The sequence below is a fragment of the Brachyhypopomus gauderio genome, unplaced genomic scaffold (assembly GCF_052324685.1).
Source record: "Brachyhypopomus gauderio isolate BG-103 unplaced genomic scaffold, BGAUD_0.2 sc91, whole genome shotgun sequence".
In the NCBI taxonomy this organism is placed as follows: domain Eukaryota; kingdom Metazoa; phylum Chordata; class Actinopteri; order Gymnotiformes; family Hypopomidae; genus Brachyhypopomus; species Brachyhypopomus gauderio.
The window spans coordinates 985,670-1,002,272 of NW_027506912.1; the positions used below are offsets into that span (position 1 = coordinate 985,670).

The 16,603-nt window shown below is 41.9% G+C and overlaps 1 protein-coding gene across 2 annotated transcripts; it reads left to right on the top strand.

Moving 5' to 3' along the window:
* Nucleotides 1-6,604: 6,604 nt before the first annotated feature.
* LOC143494168 (uncharacterized) lies at nucleotides 6,605-15,074 on the top strand. Of its 2 annotated transcripts, XM_076992256.1 has the most exons (6): nucleotides 6,605-6,827; nucleotides 8,004-8,063; nucleotides 9,423-11,817; nucleotides 13,043-13,166; nucleotides 13,268-13,439; nucleotides 14,377-15,074. In XM_076992256.1, the coding sequence occupies exons 3-5, from the start codon at nucleotides 9,474-9,476 to the stop codon at nucleotides 13,290-13,292; spliced, it is 2,493 nt and encodes an 830-aa protein (XP_076848371.1). In that variant the 5' UTR covers nucleotides 6,605-6,827; nucleotides 8,004-8,063; nucleotides 9,423-9,473; the 3' UTR covers nucleotides 13,293-13,439; nucleotides 14,377-15,074. The 2 variants fall into 2 exon arrangements, with proteins under 2 accessions (XP_076848371.1, XP_076848372.1); XM_076992257.1 differs by lacking the exons at nucleotides 13,268-13,439; nucleotides 14,377-15,074 and having other exon boundaries at nucleotides 13,043-13,242.
* Nucleotides 15,075-16,603: the final 1,529 nt, after the last annotated feature.

The window sequence follows — 16,603 nt, forward strand, 5'->3', positions numbered from 1 at the left end:
TCAGCCCTCCTGAGGCCTTTAGCACTAACTTAGATGTGGAGGTGCTCATCTCACGGTTCACGTCTACCTGTCAGACGGTCTTAGATATTGTGGCTCCGCTAAAAATGAGACTCTCGAAACCTCAACCTGAGCCCTGGATGAATGACGACACGCGCGCCGCTAGGCGCGAGTGCAGGAGAGCTGAGCGAAAATGGAAGAAGGACAAATTGCAGGTGTCTTTCCAATTGCTTTGCGATAGTTGGCGTTCTTATCAGAAAACTGTAAAAACTGCTAAAACCAAACACTTTTCAGATATTATTGATTCAAACCCGAATAATCCCAGTGTTCTTTTTAAAATGGTAAATTCAGCGTTAAATGGACCACAATCTGCTCGCCTGGAGGGCTCGATTGAAGTATGTGAGACCTTTAAGAGCTTTTTTATTAATAAGGTTGCTGATATCAGGGCCCACATTAGTTCTTCTTATTATGACTCTGATATCTCTGTTACATGCTCTGCCGTCTTTGACCGGTTTGAGCCTGTTAGTTTGTCTTTTTTAAAAGATATCATTGACCATATGAAGCCTGCTGGGTCCCCTGATGACCCCATTCCACCTCGCCTTCTTAAAGAGGTCCTGCCCACTCTAGCACCATTTGTGCTGAACATCATTAATGGATGCTTAGTTAGTGGTACAGTGCCTGCCTGCTTTAAGAGCGCAGTAGTGACCCCTCTTATCAAAAAACCTGGATTAGACTTATTAAATCCTTGTAATTTTAGGCCAATCTCAAAACTTCCTTTTATTTCTAAAGTCTTAGAGAAAATTGTCTACTCCCAGTTGAATTCATTTTTACTTAAATACAACACTATGGAGGTGTTCCAGTCTGGGTTTAAATCCCACCATAGTACCGAGTCCGCTCTGCAGAGGGTTTTTAATGATGTTCTTTTATCCACTGATTCCGGTCACTGTGTTGCTCTGGTGCTGTTGGACCTAACAGCAGCCTTTGATACAGTGGACCATCAGATCCTCGTGTCTCGCTTGGAAAATTGGGTGGGTATTAAGGGTGTTGTGTTAGATTGGTTTAGATCATATTTATCAGAGAGAAGTTTTTGTGTCCGCATCGGAGCTGCTGAGTCTGGAGTAGCACCGCTTACATGTGGAGTGCCCCAGGGCTCGATACTTGGTCCTCTCCTCTTCTCTCTTTATCTATTGCCATTGGGATCAATTTTTAGAAGACACGATATCGCCTTCCACTTTTATGCTGATGACTGCCAAATATATGTGTCTCTGAAGCAGGAAAATGCATATTCTGCAAACCATCTTTTAAAGTGTATTGAGGATATCAGGGTATGGCTGTCCGCAAATTTTTTGCACCTAAATGATGATAAGACTGAGGTCGTGTTGTTTGGGCCTAGTAACACCTCCAAAATTAACGTTGATCTGGGTCCTTTAAGTCAACATCTCACACTGACGGCAACTGACCTGGGTGTAAAATTGGACACTGATCTTAAACTTGATGCACATATTAAATCAGTTGTCAAGTCGAGCTTTTATCATTTAAGACAATTGGCCAAAGTGAAGCCATTTCTTTCTGTGCATCACTTTGAGATTTTAATCCATGCATTTATTACAGCTCGTTTAGACTACTGCAATGCACTTTATGTGGGAGTGGACAAGACATTACTTACCCGATTACAGTTGGTCCAAAATGCTGCTGCTCGTCTTTTAGTTGGCGTTAAAAAACGGGACCATATTACGCCGATTTTAGCCTCACTTCACTGGCTCCCAGTTCATTTTAGGATCGATTTTAAAATTCTGCTATTTTGTTTTAAATGTCTTCACGGCCTCGCCCCTCCTTATTTGTCTGACCTGCTCCACCCATACATCCCCTCACGCTCACTCAGATCTGCCGCTCTGTCATTATTGGCTGTCCCAAAAACAAAGAGGAAGCTGAGAGGTGATCGTGCCTTTTCAGTCGCCGCCCCAAAACTGTGGAACGATCTTCCCCTGTACATCAGGCAGGCCGAATCACTCTCTGCTTTTAAATCCTCTCTTAAAACACATTTATTCTCTTTGGCTTTTAACTCAGTCTGAGATGTTGGCTCTTATTTTGTTCTTATTTTGTTTTATTGTTTTAATGACTGTTCTTTGTGTGTGTGTGTCTTTGTGCTGTATGTGTATACACATGATTTGTTTTGTTTCTTGTTTTTAAATCTTGTTTTTAGTTGTGTACAGCACTTTGGCCAATAGCTTTGATTTAAAGTGCTTTATAAATAAATGAAGTTGAAGTTGAAGTTGAAGTTGAATAATTATTCTATAAGCAGCACCAACATATCACAGAAAATTTAATATTTAATGGGGAAAAGGTTCTTTTCATGGTTCATAATGTGATTTTCACTGCTGTGAATTTGCTAGGGTACTATTCATAATGTTTAAGGTTGAACAAAATTATTAAGGGTCATTAAAAAATACCATTTTCATGGTAGTTTAAAATGGTTTTACAGATAACTGTATATAGCTTATAGAATGATTAATGTGAAAAATAGTGACACCATAACTTTAGCATTTATCTTAACAGCTATATAACAAATGGTTTACAATTCAGGGGAGTTAGAAAATAAAACTATAACGTGCTGAGAGTGCAGCGTATAATGCTGCCAAAACATTGTAAACAAACAGGACATATTCCGCAAATATCATACTATTTTCAAACAAATGCAGAGCAACTTTCTAATACTTCACACTACACGTACAAATATGTACCTACAATACGTGCAACTGTCCTTAGTGGATCAGGAGTGCCTTCTGAAGAGATTTTCTCAAAAATACACACCAACTGGTACAAATACACCACTCCTGCACAGTAGGTGGTGCTGTTGGTATCTTACAAGAGCAAAGACGCAGAGAAATACAAGAATTACACTGATGCACAGCTGGAACGGGCGTCTGAAGATTTGCTATCAAAACTGCAAAGGCAGCAAGGATTTTTTACAAAGCTGCAGTCATGAGCTCATTTAATCCAGTGCAATCCACAACGTTAGTTATTTACTCGCAGCTCCCTTTGAAGTTTGTTTCTTATTCATAAAGTGTGTGTTCATGATGCGTGTTTGCTCCGTACTTTGTTTAACAGAGATGGATGAACCGAATGAACATGGGATCATAAATTTAAGAGTTTATTGTTTCCCATACTGATTTTGTTTATGTATGTTATATAACAATATTAAAATAATGAAAGCATTCTTTTTGTAAAATGTTTTCTATTCCAAGTCATTCCAGTTGTATACAGTTTGTACATAATTGATTTTGTTCTACATTTCTACTATATGGAAAACCTATCTTAGAAAGACTCACAGGCAGTTTCACAGACATAGTGATGGCCTTATTCACAGCGGGCCAGATAAACCTGTTTTTCTTCTGATTTTGGTTGATTTGTGTACTATGCATTAAAGTTCCAGTGATTTTGGTGTCAAATGTTTAATTTTTTTAATGGTATAATATGATAAAATATCAGCTTCCTTACAAAAAGAAAAGAGGGTTGTTGCCATTGTATATATATATACACTATATTGCCAAAAGTATTTGCTCACCTGCCTTGACTCACACAAGAGTTTGAGTGACATCCCATTCCTAAGCCATAGGGTTCAATATGACGTAGGTCCACGCTTTGCAGCTAGAACAGCTTCAACTCTTTGGGAAGGCTGTCCACAAGGTTTAGGAGTGTGTTTATGAGGATTTTTGACCATTCTTCCAGAATATATATACACTATATTGCCAAAAGTATTCGCTCACCTGCCTTGACTCACACAAGAAAATTTAAGTGACATCCCATTCCACATCACTAGGGCGCGGCATCTTCAGATCAGGAAGGATGCAGGACGTCTTCCACAACACAGGGACGTGATCTGGAGACTCATGCTCATGTTGAAGACATACTGCAGGACTTCACACGGCCTGCACCGGCTTTAAGCACCCTGGGGGGGGACGCCATCGGGCCCTGCAGCCTTATTTGTGTGGAGTCTATTGAGGTGTCTCCTGACCTGGTCAGCAGTGAGGGTCACTGTGGGGGTGGTTTGTGGTGGAGAGGTGGAGGTGTGAGCTGGACTATCATGAGGGGGGGGGGGGTGTGAGTGGAGGGGGCTGCAGGGAACAGACAGCAGTGGAGTCAGGATGAGGGAGGGCAGAGCCTGTAGTGTCAAACCTGTTAAAGAACTGGTTTAGTTCATTGGCCCTGTCTTCACTGTCCTCTTCTACTCTGTTGTCGTTGGACCTGAAACTGGTGATGGTCCTCGTTCCACTCCAAACCTCCCTGATGTTGTTCTGCTGGAGTTTACACTCCAGATTTCTCCTGTAATTGTCTTGTGATTGTGGTCTTCATCTTCCCCTGGATCGTTCTCACCTCCTCTTTGACTCCAGCTCTGAATGCCCTCTTCTTGCTGTTAAGGAGGGACTTAATGTCCTTTGTTATGTTGTTTGGGTAACACTTTACAGTCCTGTTTAGGACAATGGAGTCCACCCAGAAGTTAATGTAGTCCGTTATGCACTCACTAAGCCCGTCAATGTCCTCTCCGTGTGGCTCACAGAGTGCCGGCCAGTCTGTAGTCTTGAAGCAGTCCTGCAGTAGTCACACAGATGAACATCAATGTTGGCCATTTTTAATCACACACACACAGACACACTTTTACCTACCAGTTAAACTTAAAACAGCTTTTTGGTCAACTCTTGTCGGTCAACCATGTTGTTTCTGCTGCTTAAAACAGCATTAGAACTTGAATATGTGCCTAAATTCTGCACCTGATGACCGGCACAATAACAAGGGCTGTTTTACAAACGCATCTTAGCAGAAAGATGTTTCATAAAGCATCATTGAAGACACGTACATGTACATTTAACACCTCTCATGTATCTTAGCAGAAAGATGTTTCATAAAGCATCATTGAAGACACGTACATGTATATTACATTGAAGACACATACATGTACACCCAGCGCACCACGGACTGTGCTAACGGGCCACCCAATGGAGGATGGGTTCCCTTTTGAGTCTTGGTCCTCCCGAGGTTTCTTCCTATTCCCCACCATCATAGGAAGTTTTTCCTTGCCACTGTCGCCTTTGGCTTGCTCATTAGGGATTTGGACCCATACGATTGTTAACCTTGTAAATCCTGTAAAGATTGTAAAGCTGCTTTATGACAACATGTGTTGTGAAAAGCGCTATACAAATAAATTTGATTTGATATATTTACCACCTCTCATGTTATTCTTGCAAATGTGTAATGGAAAGGACGCTAGATAGTAATTCACAGCACATTTGGACTAAACTCACCAATTTATTGTCTAAAATTCCACCTTAAATGGTCCCACCATATTCCTGAAGCTGTGAATAAGAAAGCTAGAGTTGACTTCACCTCACCATTATCACATTAAATTCAAACTATAAGCAGGCATGTTTCGACATCAAGAGTTCTGGATGTATTTATCTCCATGTTAACTCCATAACTCTCCCTATTAATTACAACTAACACAGTTGTTGTGTTTCCACTGTATTTAACAGCCCTGTTTCAAACTATACAGCTTGCTGTAGTTTTATTTTCTGCAATAAAATAAAGCCAAACGCCGCATGTCTTCCTCTCAGACATTTCAATACTCCGGTGGTGTCTCTCTCTCTCCGTACTGTAAGGTGTCGACTCGAGGAGAGCGCTGAGTGGGCGGGGCCAGGCGGAGCCTACCTGCATGGTTGCTGAGCAACGTGACGGTGTAAACTAAAGACGAGAGGGGGCGGGTGCGCTGCTCCGTGCTGTGTGACTTTTTTAAGCGAGTAGCGACAAATCTAGAGACTTTTTGTGGTGTTACTGGAGACTTTTGTAGATTCGGAGATGAACACACATGGTCTTCAGTTACTGTCCTCAGCGAGCAGCGGGTGCTGCCGTGAGCCCCGCCCACAACACTCACAATGCAGTCTGACAGTCAGAGCAGATCCACACCGCTCCACGTCCACGCTGCAAATGAACTGCGCATGCCCAAAGCCGCCGCTGATTGACCCCGCCCCGTATTTACAGTGCCGGATGTAAATATAAATGCATCTTCAGTGTAATACAAAATAAATCACTGAATTTAACTCACACAGTCTCCGTCAGTCACTCTAACATATTTAGGGTATTTTAATAATTTTTTTCTCTCCCACAACGTTATTATTTTACAGCTTCAAAAACAGGTTTTATGCAAATTAGGCGATGACGCCATTTTGTGACTTTTAGGACAGCCAATAGCGTCTTTCCTTACTGAGGAGTTGGCAACTTTTACGTTTTCTTGTAAACTTAAAAAAACGTGTATTGTGTTATTTAAATAACATTTAAAGAACATTTTGATCTCTAAACGGTAGCAGTCTTAAGGGTGAATTTATTGGATTTCCATTTCCTGGTCGGAAACCGTAAGCGACACGTAGGAGATGTTGGATTAAATGCAGCTCCGCCCCCTGGACCGACCAAAAGAAACTATGGACGGTGGGAGGAGTTGGATCTAGATCTAGCTCCACCCCCTGGACTTTTGCTTCTGCAGCGACGATACTTGTTGGCAACGCTGCTTTTACAGACAGAGAAGAGACTTTGATGAATCCACGTACGCAGCAGTCGGTGTGTGCGGGAGAGTTAAAAAGATTGAGTATTACGAGTATTGCTTCAAATCAATATCAGCGTTGGTATCGATATTTGGATCGATCCGCCCACCTCTACCTACCATCACCATCGGACATTACAGACCACAGGTTTCCTTATTCTCAATATCAGCATCGGGCGTTTAGTGGAGTTGCGCTTATTGTCGTGTTGGTGTTTGGAAGTGTTGGACTACTGGTTGACCTGTAAGTACTTAACTTAGTAATACGTACCACTAACACCTTTTAACCACATCTTAACCACACTATTTTGTTCGTTCCGTTACCTCACGGTTGAATCTCGTGTCTTGACTAAGTTGGTGGAAAATTCAATGTGTTAAAGTGTTTTTATAATGGATGTTGTAGCGCTAACTAACCCAGCCAGATAACGTAGCTACTTATTTGATACTATACGAATATAATTATATTTGGTTCTTTTGTTTAGTAGCTCAGTGGTTCCTGTTACAAAGATAAAAGCTTATATGCTAGTTATGTTGTACGATTTTATTACAATTGCTTTAATGTGCGATTTGATTTTATGCTGTTATAGTGGATGTATTGTAATGTTACATACATTTGATTTAGTTTGGTTATTCATTGGAGTGTTTTTACGTTTAGGTGAAATCATATAGATAGATATATATGTGTGTACTTTTCCTAAGCCCAATAACAACATTTGGGAGAAGCTTTGACGCCCCCTCAGGAACTCCTTTAGAAAATGTTTACTGTGTATTGTCTCCCCACCCCCACATTGAAATGTAATTTTTCGCCCTTTATTTCTGTTTATTTTCCCATTGTTAATCGGTCTTACCATTTATCTATGTTTCAGAGCAAACAAAGTAAATGACACTACTAACATGTATTATTTGAAGCTTGCATGTTAATGTTGTCACCCTGGGTGCATGTAGTCTTGGTAAAGGTCGTAGTGATCTGTGGGATCTGCATTTGAGTTTTCAACCCATCTGTCATTTTCTCCAGTTGTTTATACATTGTTATTTATTAGTGAAAGACAATATGAGATCAAATATACATTTTACTAAAACGTTATGTTGGTGTTTATAGGAAGATATGCTTTAGTGCAGGCATGTCCCAGCACAGTATAAAATGCCCTTGTACAAAAAAAGCTATTTTATATTTCACCAGAAGATGGCAGTAGATCTCGCCTATACTGTAGATCTCAAACACCTTTTACAGCATTAACAGATACGCTGTAAAAATGATATGGCATTTAATACGAAATGGCTCCGAGATCTATGTTGAGAAACAGTTTGAATAAAGTAGATGTGTTAGATGTACACCACGTGTGCATGTACATGTTTTTTTTTTATTTTAATAAATGTGAAGTGTGGAATTTTAAAATTATTTTATTCTAATAATTTTCAGTCCAACAGAAATGTTGAAGAAGTTGTCTTAACAGTGATACATTTGAGATCTTCTGAAGAGGTGAGTTATATTTTAAACATGTGACTGATAAATTTCTCAGTATAATCCAGATAAATAAGCAACAGTTTAAAGCACACACACAGCCTACAGGTAGCCTGTAGGCCCAATTGTACCTTTTGGATTTGAATACATAATGCAGCCTTGTTTGTTTTGGGTGTCATTACACACACAGGCTGGATTATACCTCCTTTAACACAGTATTACCACAGTATCTCCCAATCTCATTGCACACACAGGCTGGATTATACATCCTTTAACACAGTATTAACACAGTATCTCCCAATCTCATTATACACACAGGCTGGGTTATACATCCTTTAACACAGTATTAACACAGTATCTCCCAATCTCATTACACACAGGCTGGGTTATACATCCTTTAACACAGTATTAACACAGTATCTCCCAATCTCATTATACACACACAGGCTGGGTTATACATCCTTTAACACAGTATTAACACAGTGTCTCCCAATCTCATTATACACACACAGGCTGGGTTATACATCCTTTAACACAGTATTAACACAGTATCTCCCAATCTCATTATACACACACAGGCTGGATTATACATCCTTTAACACAGTATTAACACAGTATCTCCCAATCTCATTACACACACAGGCTGGGTTATACATCATTTTACACAGTATTTTCACAGTATCTCCCAATCTCATTATACACACACAGGCTGGGTTATACATCATTTTACACAGTATTAGCACAGTATCTCCCAATCTCATTATACACACACAGGCTGGGTTATACATCCTTTAACACAGTATTAACACAGTATCTCCCAATCTCATTATACACACACAGGCTGGGTTATACATCCTTTAACACAGTATCTCCCAATCTCATTATACCCAGAACATATTCCACAAATATTCTATTTGCAAGCAAACATAACATGACTTTCAAATGAAAACCACGACTTACAAATACAAAATGTGATAGTTGTTCATTCATATGTGACTTTCAAGCAAATGCACAGCAACTTACTAATATATCACACTACACGTACAAATACGTACGTACAAAAAATGTCCTTTGTGGACACTTTTAGCAGGAGCGCTTTCTAAAGAGGCACATTAAGTAATCGTGTGCACAGGTGAATTTTCTGTGATGTGTTGGTGCTGCCCATAGATTAATTCTCTGATGCACAATAATTAAAAAGATCAAATCACACTGCTGGAACTCATAAGGAGCTTCAACAGACCAAAGCACTAGTCTAGCACTGTCTCCTGATGGTCTTTAGCATGAATGTCTTTAGCATTATGCAGAGCCCAAATGGTTCTTTGTCATGATTGTTTCATCTTCATCTCACAATGAATTTGCAATGTCTTTTTCCTCTAGGAATCAATGCTGTAAACCTTACCTACATAAACACATTTATCTGTGAGGAGTATGTCAGACTGCTTAGAGTGTGGAAAGAGTTTTACTAAACACAGTCATCTCAACGTACACCAGCGCATTCACACAGGAGAGAAGCCATATCACTGCTCAGAGTGTGGGAAGAGTTTTACTGCACAGAGGAGTCTTCAACTGCACCAGCTCATTCACACCAGAGATAAACCATATCACTGCTCAGAGTGTGGGAAGAGTTTTACTACACAGGGAAATCTCCAGCAACACCAGCGCATTCACACAGTAGAGAAACCATATCACTGCTCAGAGTGTGGGAAGAGTTTTACTACACAGAGTCATCTCAACGTACACCAGCGCATTCACACAGGAGAGAAGCCGTATCACTGCTCAGAGTGTGGGAAGAGTTTTACTCAACAGAATAATCTCAAAACACACCAGCGCATTCACAAAGGAGAGAAGCCATATCACTGCTCAGAGTGTGGGAAGAGTTTTACTGCACAGAGGAGTCTTCAACTGCACCAGCGCATTCACACAGGAGAGAAGCCATATCACTGCTCAGAGTGTGGGAAGAGTTTTACTGCACAGAGGAGTCTTCAACTGCACCAACTCATTCACACCAGAGATAAACCATATCACTGCTCAGAGTGTGGGAAGAGTTTTACTACACAGGGACATCTCCAGCAACACCAGCGCATTCACACAGGAGAGAAACCATATCACTGCTCAGAGTGTGGGAAGAGTTTTACTACACAGAGTCATCTCAACGTACACCAGCGCATTCACACAGGAGAGAAGCCGTATCACTGCTCAGAGTGTGGGAAGAGTTTTACTCAACAGAATAATCTCAAAACACACCAGCGCATTCACAAAGGAGAGAAGCCATATCACTGCTCAGAGTGTGGGAAGAGTTTTACTGCACAGAGGAGTCTTCAACTGCACCAGCGCATTCACACAGGAGAGAAGCCATATCACTGCTCAGAGTGTGGGAAGAGTTTTACTAGACAGAGTCATCTCAATGAACACCAGCGCATTCACACAGGAGAGAAGCCATATCACTGCTCAGAGTGTGGGAAGAGTTTTACTACACAGAGTCATCTCAATGAACACCAGCGCATTCACACAGGAGAGAAGCCATATCACTGCTCAGAGTGTGGGAAGAGTTTTACTGCACAGAGGAGTCTTCAACTGCACCAGCTCATTCACACCAGAGATAAACCATATCACTGCTCAGAGTGTGGGAAGAGTTTTACTACACAGGGAAATCTCCAGCAACACCAGCGCATTCACACAGTAGAGAAACCATATCACTGCTCAGAGTGTGGGAAGAGTTTTACTACACAGAGTCATCTCAACGTACACCAGCGCATTCACACAGGAGAGAAGCCGTATCACTGCTCAGAGTGTGGGAAGAGTTTTACTCAACAGAATAATCTCAAAACACACCAGCGCATTCACAAAGGAGAGAAGCCATATCACTGCTCAGAGTGTGGGAAGAGTTTTACTGCACAGAGGAGTCTTCAACTGCACCAGCGCATTCACACAGGAGAGAAGCCATATCACTGCTCAGAGTGTGGGAAGAGTTTTACTGCACAGAGGAGTCTTCAACTGCACCAACTCATTCACACCAGAGATAAACCATATCACTGCTCAGAGTGTGGGAAGAGTTTTACTACACAGGGACATCTCCAGCAACACCAGCGCATTCACACAGGAGAGAAACCATATCACTGCTCAGAGTGTGGGAAGAGTTTTACTACACAGAGTCATCTCAACGTACACCAGCGCATTCACACAGGAGAGAAGCCGTATCACTGCTCAGAGTGTGGGAAGAGTTTTACTCAACAGAATAATCTCAAAACACACCAGCGCATTCACAAAGGAGAGAAGCCATATCACTGCTCAGAGTGTGGGAAGAGTTTTACTGCACAGAGGAGTCTTCAACTGCACCAGCGCATTCACACAGGAGAGAAGCCATATCACTGCTCAGAGTGTGGGAAGAGTTTTACTAGACAGAGTCATCTCAATGAACACCAGCGCATTCACACAGGAGAGAAGCCATATCACTGCTCAGAGTGTGGGAAGAGTTTTACTACACAGAGTCATCTCAATGAACACCAGCGCATTCACACAGGAGAGAAGCCATATCACTGCTCAGAGTGTGGGAAGAGTTTTACTAGACAGAGTCATCTCAATGAACACCAGCGCATTCACACAGGAGAGAAGCCATATCACTGCTCAGAGTGTGGGAAGAGTTTTACTACACAGAGGAATCTTCAACTGCACCATCGCATTCACACAGGAGAGAAGCCATATCACTGCTCAGAGTGTGGGAAGAGTTTTACTCAGCGGAGTCATCTCCAGCAACATCAACACATTCACACAGGTAAACAGTAGTGGGAGACTCTGAGCACAGACGTTTGAACGTTTCCTCATCAGTCATGAATGATTTTAGTTTCCTTATGTTTTCACTCTCCATGGCTAGGAGGCTAACTGGCATCAGTGTCCCTGCTTGGTTATGAATGTGATTAGTTTGTTAGTGTAAATGTGGATCAGCACATAAGAGATAGTAGTTGGTAATTGAACATGAGAAACGTTACCGGATAACAATACAGAGGGGAATATATGAAAGACCACATATACAAATATGCTCCGTACCCCCAAAAATGTTTTGGTACCTCTGGGGATTCTAGGGGTGCCACCAGGGGCACATGAGCTCAGGGTGGCCGCAGGTCCTTAAAAAGTGGTATTAAATTTCATTTTTGCCAAATAAAGCCTTGAAAAGTCTTATTTTGTCTTAAATTTTCAACCAAAATGTCTTAAATTTGCAGAGCTAAATTTAGGGAGGAATAATTCCGTCAGCCATGTGTTGAACTTCGGGGGCGGAAATCGGTAGCCATGCATTGCTCAGCCAATACAATACAATTGCACAAAGCAATTGTGTTGCTCGCAAGTATTTCGGCCTTTACGAGCACCCGTAATTGTTGGACTGGCGGGATCAAATTTTCATGCGGACTGTGTGTATGCTAACGTCTGTTCGGAGAGATGGGGAAATGTAAATTTAGCCAGAAATGATTGGAAAACCCAAAATATTCATGGTGGCTCAGAGCCGTCACAGATACCAGCGAGGCAAGCTGTTCGGTTTGCTGCAAAGTGTTCAAGCTCGGCACGATGGGGATTAAAGCGGCGGATTCCCACATGAATAGCGTAAAACATGTTGCCTTCGCGAAGGCTCGTCAGCAGCAGCCTGCAATATCGACGTTTTGCTCTGCTGCTAGCGCTACTGCAATGGCTATCAGTATAACAAAAGAATCTGCTCAACCTAGCATTCAAGCTGTATGTGGCTCTACAAGTACTTTGAAGGCTGAGGTAATATGGGTACTAAAAACAGTTACGAGTCACCAGTCATACCGATCAAATGAAGGAATTGACTCATTGTTTAAAGCCATGTTCCCTGATTCCGCCTTAGTTAAATAATTTACTTGCGGAAAAGATAAAACAAGATATGTTACAGCATTCGGTCTACCTCCATTCTTTAAAAAAGAGCTGGTGGTAGAGGTGAATTCTAGCAGCGAGTTCATCCTCATGTTTGATGAAACCCTCAACTACAGCACTAAAAACAAGCAACTCGACATCCACGTCCGTGTCTGGAAGGACGACCGTGTCCAGTCCAGGTTTCTTGGTTCCCAGTTCTTGGGACACGCGACCGCCCAGGACTTGCTTCACCGATTCAAAGTGAGTTAACTTTGTTTTCTGGTTGTTAGCCATTGAATATGTCTTGTCTGAGCCTAGGCTAGCCTTGTCTGCTTTGGAAAATAATTATAACTGTTCCCCAGGACTGTGTCCAGGATCTGCAGCTGAGGAAGTTGGTGTCCATTTCCATGGATGGTCCGAACGTCAATTGGAAGTTCTTGGAACTTCTGCAGCAGGACCATGCAGAGGAATTTGGTTCTCAGCTGATCGTGGTGGGAAGTTGTGGTCTGCATGCACTCCATAACTCCTTCAAAGGTGGTTAGAAAAAAATGTCAAACTTGGCTACAGATGTTGCTGATGTTAAAGTTTTGCCAATAATTTCCAATGGCAAACAGCTTGATTAGGTTAAAAAGCCTTTAATATGCCGCGCTGATGCCTTGCCACAAGTGTCTTCTACAGAGCCTATCCATTAACCAGGGTGTCCGCAGGGTTATAAAAAGAATTAAAAGCAATGTCTGACTTTCATTTGTACATTTTCATATAATTTTTATTTATTATTACTTTTATCAGTTTAAAGTTATTTCTGTTACCATTGTGGGTTTTTCTGTCATTAACCAAGGAGTACCAACAATTTTGTCCACGTGTGTATAGGCTTATTGTGCCACATGTGTAGCATGAAATACAACTTTTAAGCTATGAAAATTTACAAATAAAGGCTTTGTCATTAGATATAGATTCAAAATCAGGATCAGGAAAGCACAAGTCAGGGACATGGCCAAAATAATGTGGTAATCAGATTTTACCCTACCACTCCTGTCAGGAACTCCAGAGTAGGCATCAGAGCACTGTAAGTGAATGCAGAGAGCTAGAGTTTAGGCAGGACTGCGTGGACTGCATTACAAAAATAGTCCAAAAACTTCAGATGAAGAGCCCGTTGAAGTATGGTATTGTGAGGCAAATGGCATCCTTGGACCCAAGAAACATGTTCTCTGACCCGGACTTGTCCAAGGAGAGAATGAAACGTCTTGTGCAGAAGTTTCTGCAGGAAGGCCAGCTGTTAGGAGGCGTCTCTGCCGGTACTTAACAATACAAAAGCTAACAATACAGAAGCTATTAAATTTGTTGTATGTGGTCACAATGAAATATCATATGCAATATAAACTTGGGTTTTTCAGTCATCTGTCTGTTTGATTCATGGTTAACTTCCTCAACTTGACGTGTGTGTGTGTGCGTGTGTGTTTGTTTTTATCAGGTGATGTGATAATCCAGCAGTTTGAAGCATGCTTGTCATTGGAGGCAAAATCAGAGTCCTTCTCGTCATTCCAGCCGATGCAAACCAGGCTTGATGTTTTTCTACATGGCCACCTGTGCAAGTCCTATCCTGAGCTTTGGACTTTCTGTAAGAAGCTTCTGCTTCTTTCCCATGGCCAAGCAACCGTGGAACGTGGCTTTTCTGTCAATAAGGAGGTAGAGGAAGACAACATGCAGGAGGATGCCATTGTGGCTCAGAGAATCATATGTGATTATGTGTCTGTCAGTGGGGGAGTTCTTAATGTGCCCCTGACAAAAGAGCTCCTGGGAGCTGCTGCTTCGGCCAGGTCACAGTACCGCCTTTACCTGGAAGAAGAAAGAAGAAAACAGGAGAGCCAGGCACAGAAACAAAAGAGAAAGGCTGCCGAGGACCACGTTGAGGAACTAAGAAAAAAGAGGGTGGTCCTGAACGAAGTGGCCACCAGTCTCGAAAAAGATGCCGACAAGCTTGCTGAACAAGCCGAAGGGAAAGCAGGAAACCTACGTGAAGCTGACCCCCCCCCTCAAACCCAAAATGCTGAAATAACACTGCAGTTCGTTTGTGCCGGGTTTGTGCCCATTTGGGTTGTAAATATTTTCGTTTGTGCTATTAAGGCTTTTGTGTAATTTAAAAATACATTTTCTGACCTGTGACGTCACGCAGCCCCCCCTCCACGCCCAAATTTCTCCAAATTAGTAGAGAAAGTAGTCTCATTCGTTTGTGCTACATTTGTGCTTGTTTGTGCTGGTAAAATTAACGCTTCAATCACTTGCTTTGTCAAGTTACATTCATTTTATTTTTCACACGCGTGATGTCACCAGCCCCCCCTCCACGACCAAATCACTCCAAGCTAGTCTCGTTCGTTTGTGCTACGTTTGTGCTCGTTTGTGCTGTTGAGATTAAGGTTTGTGCTTTTATGGTTTTTAAAATAAAACCGATTCTTTTTATACGCGTGGTCACGCAGCCCCCCCTCCATGTCCAAATCACTCCAAACTAGTCTCATTTGTTTGTGCTCGTTTGTGCTGTGAAAATTAACATTTGTGCTTTTATGGTTTTTAAATTAGGCTATAACTGGATCTTTTTCATACGTGTGATGTCACCAGCCCTCCCCTCCACGACCAAATCACTCCAAACTAGTCTCGTTCGTTTGTGCTCGTTTGTGCTGTTAAAATTAACGTTTGTGCTTAACGTCATGAGCGCACCCCTCACGTGTTTAACTATAGCTATACAGTAGAATGGGCTGCATGATGTTGGACTACAGAAGGGACAGGAGGTGAGGACTAACAGAGAAGGCAGAGTTTCTGGATGACATCAAAGCTTCTGTTGAGAGATGTATGAGGATCTTAATTTACCTTTATGCAGATCAACCACATCTTTGTCTAGAAGGCCTCTGTCCAGAAATCTTCAGAGGTGTTGTGGGCAGTGGAGAAGATCAGGAGACTGTCCTCTTGCTTCATTGCTGAATTACCAGAGCAGCTCCAATGATGTTTTATGTTGACCTCTTGAAAGTTTCTGCAACATACGAAGCAGGGCATCCACATTCAGGGACCACTCCTTCTCCTGGCCATCTACAGTGGGGAAAATAACTATTTAGTCAGTCACCAATTGTGCAAGTTCTCCCACTTAAAAAGATGAGAGAGGCCGGTAATTGACATCATAGGTAGACCTCAACTATGAGAGACAAAATGTGAAAAAAAAATTGAGAAAATCATTTTGTCTGACTTTTAAAGAATTTATTTGCAAATAATGGTGGAAAGTAAGTATTTGGTCAATAACAAAAGTTCATCTCAATACTTTGTTGTATATCCTCTGTTGGCAATGACAGAGGTCAAATGTTTTCTGTAAGTCTTCACAAGGTTGGCACACACTGTTGCTGGTATGTTGGCCCATAAACATACGGCACATAGAAAGAGAGGGCATCAAGGGTCTTCAAGCAGCTCTTGAGGATGGAGTGCAGTTGCAATACTCAATTTGCCAGCGACCTGCAAAAGCAGCACAAGACCAATCAATTACTGATGAGGCCTGCAATGGTGTGGTCACCCACAGCCACACTGCTGGGGCAGCACTGTCCATTGAAGTTGCTGCAGAGAAGGATTATGTGCTGCAAGACTTCCCCATCAACCTCACCTTCTGCAATGAGCCCTTCATTCTAAGGGGTGTTGTAGCATTCCGTCCGGGGCCTTACTGG

What these genes read in the sequence shown, in the direction of transcription:
- LOC143494168 (XM_076992256.1), top strand. Translation starts at nt 9,474, where the DNA reads ATGTCAGACTGCTTAGAGTGTGGAAAGAGTTTTACTAAACACAGTCAT. An exon ending in ACATCAACACATTCACACAG is followed by an intron (nt 11,818 to 13,042) that starts GTAAACAGTAGT and finishes CCTCAACTACAG; the next exon opens with CACTAAAAACAAGCAACTCG. An exon ending in ACTTGCTTCACCGATTCAAA is followed by an intron (nt 13,167 to 13,267) that starts GTGAGTTAACTT and finishes ACTGTTCCCCAG; the next exon opens with GACTGTGTCCAGGATCTGCA.